Source organism: Asparagus officinalis, chromosome 3 (assembly GCF_001876935.1).
Source record: "Asparagus officinalis chromosome 3, Aspof.V1, whole genome shotgun sequence".
Lineage (NCBI taxonomy): Eukaryota > Viridiplantae > Streptophyta > Magnoliopsida > Asparagales > Asparagaceae > Asparagus > Asparagus officinalis.
The window spans coordinates 21,525,247-21,526,563 of record NC_033796.1 but is presented as its reverse complement, the minus strand read 5'-3'; the positions used below and the strand labels follow the sequence as shown (position 1 = coordinate 21,526,563).

At 38.3% G+C, this 1,317-nt stretch overlaps 1 protein-coding gene across 3 annotated transcripts in view; it reads left to right on the top strand.

Annotated features, from left to right (window-relative positions):
- Window positions 1–1,317, top strand: part of LOC109833332 (protein NEOXANTHIN-DEFICIENT 1) — a 6,598-nt gene extending 5,281 nt beyond the window's left edge. For all 3 annotated transcript variants that reach the window (XM_020400969.1, XM_020400971.1, XM_020400970.1), the window contains exon 11: window positions 760–1,317. In XM_020400969.1, the coding sequence (XP_020256558.1) occupies window positions 760–1,024 (265 nt within the window). In that variant the 3' untranslated portion in view covers window positions 1,025–1,317. The remainder of the gene's footprint in view (window positions 1–759) is intronic.

Genomic DNA, 1,317 nt, shown 5'->3' with positions numbered 1-1,317 from the left:
CCCCCCCAAAACCACCACCAAAAAAACGTAACAATAACAACAACAACAACAACGAACACACACACACAAAACTTTTTCTTTCTTTCATTTCTTATGAGATATAGTTGCACCTTGATGGCATAGATCCTTTCATTTTTTATGAGATATAGTTGCAACTTGCACCTTCGTGTCATAGAACCATTTGAATCCGAGCCGCCCATTTGGTAAAAATTTCCCTCTAGTATTATACTGATCACCAATTGAGGATAAATGAGAGGGAATATACTAAGGTGGTTTGGTCATGTGTAGGGACCTCTTAGTGCACCGGTTAGGAAAAGTAATAATATTGTAGTTAATGAGACAAAGAGGTTTGGAGGTAGACCTAAAATAACTTGGTTGTGAGCAATCAATAAGGATACGATGATGGGTAATGTAATAGAGTAGATGACCTATAATAGGCTAATAGCTCGGAATGGAATGATAGGATTCATGGAGCTGACCCCAAACAGTGGGATAAAGGCTTTGCTGCTGTTGTTTTATTGTACTGATCACCTCTTGGTTCTATGCCAAAAAGCCTGTTATACTTAAACCTTTCAGGGTTTGATTGGTTTAACTTATTACAACATACTTATATGGCTGTTCGAAAGATGTATCAAATTCTATTAAAAAAATCCATACCTTGCAAAGCACTAAGACAATTTTCCTTGCATGAATACAACTGAAAAAGATGTGGAAACGTAATGTCTAAGACCATTGCCCCGGATGAGATACATTATGCAGGATACGAGCAGTGAATACAGCAAAAATATCAGGACCAGGACCTCTTGATGGTGCCAACAGTTGGGACGAAAATGAACCTGGTGACGAAAATCAGCTCACAGAGCTATCTGCTGCAGAAGAGAATGAAGTGGACCAGTGCATTTCAGTTCTACTGTCAAAACCCATCTTGGCCCTACAGTTCAATCTTCTGAAAATGCAGGTAGAGGCTCCCACTGTTGTTGATCCTCACTCCAAAAAGCCTGAAGTTGGCGATTCAAGAACTTGATTTAGAACATTTTTCTACTAAAGTGGAAAATGCATTGTTGGCAGCTTGGTTTCTATCTCCTCCTGTCCGCTAGAAGGGATGCATCTGGTGAAGTTTCTAGATCTTCTTACATAAGAAAAGCTCTCTCTTTTGAAATAAGGGTTGCTTCTTGATATTTGTTCGATTTGTAATACTGTCTACTGATTACTAATTTCAAGTGAAGGGTCTAGGCCTTGAGACTCCTTGTTTAAAGAATAGCTGTGCAGATATATTTCTTTTATAAACTGTTATTTGATAAGGTTACTCTTTTTTCA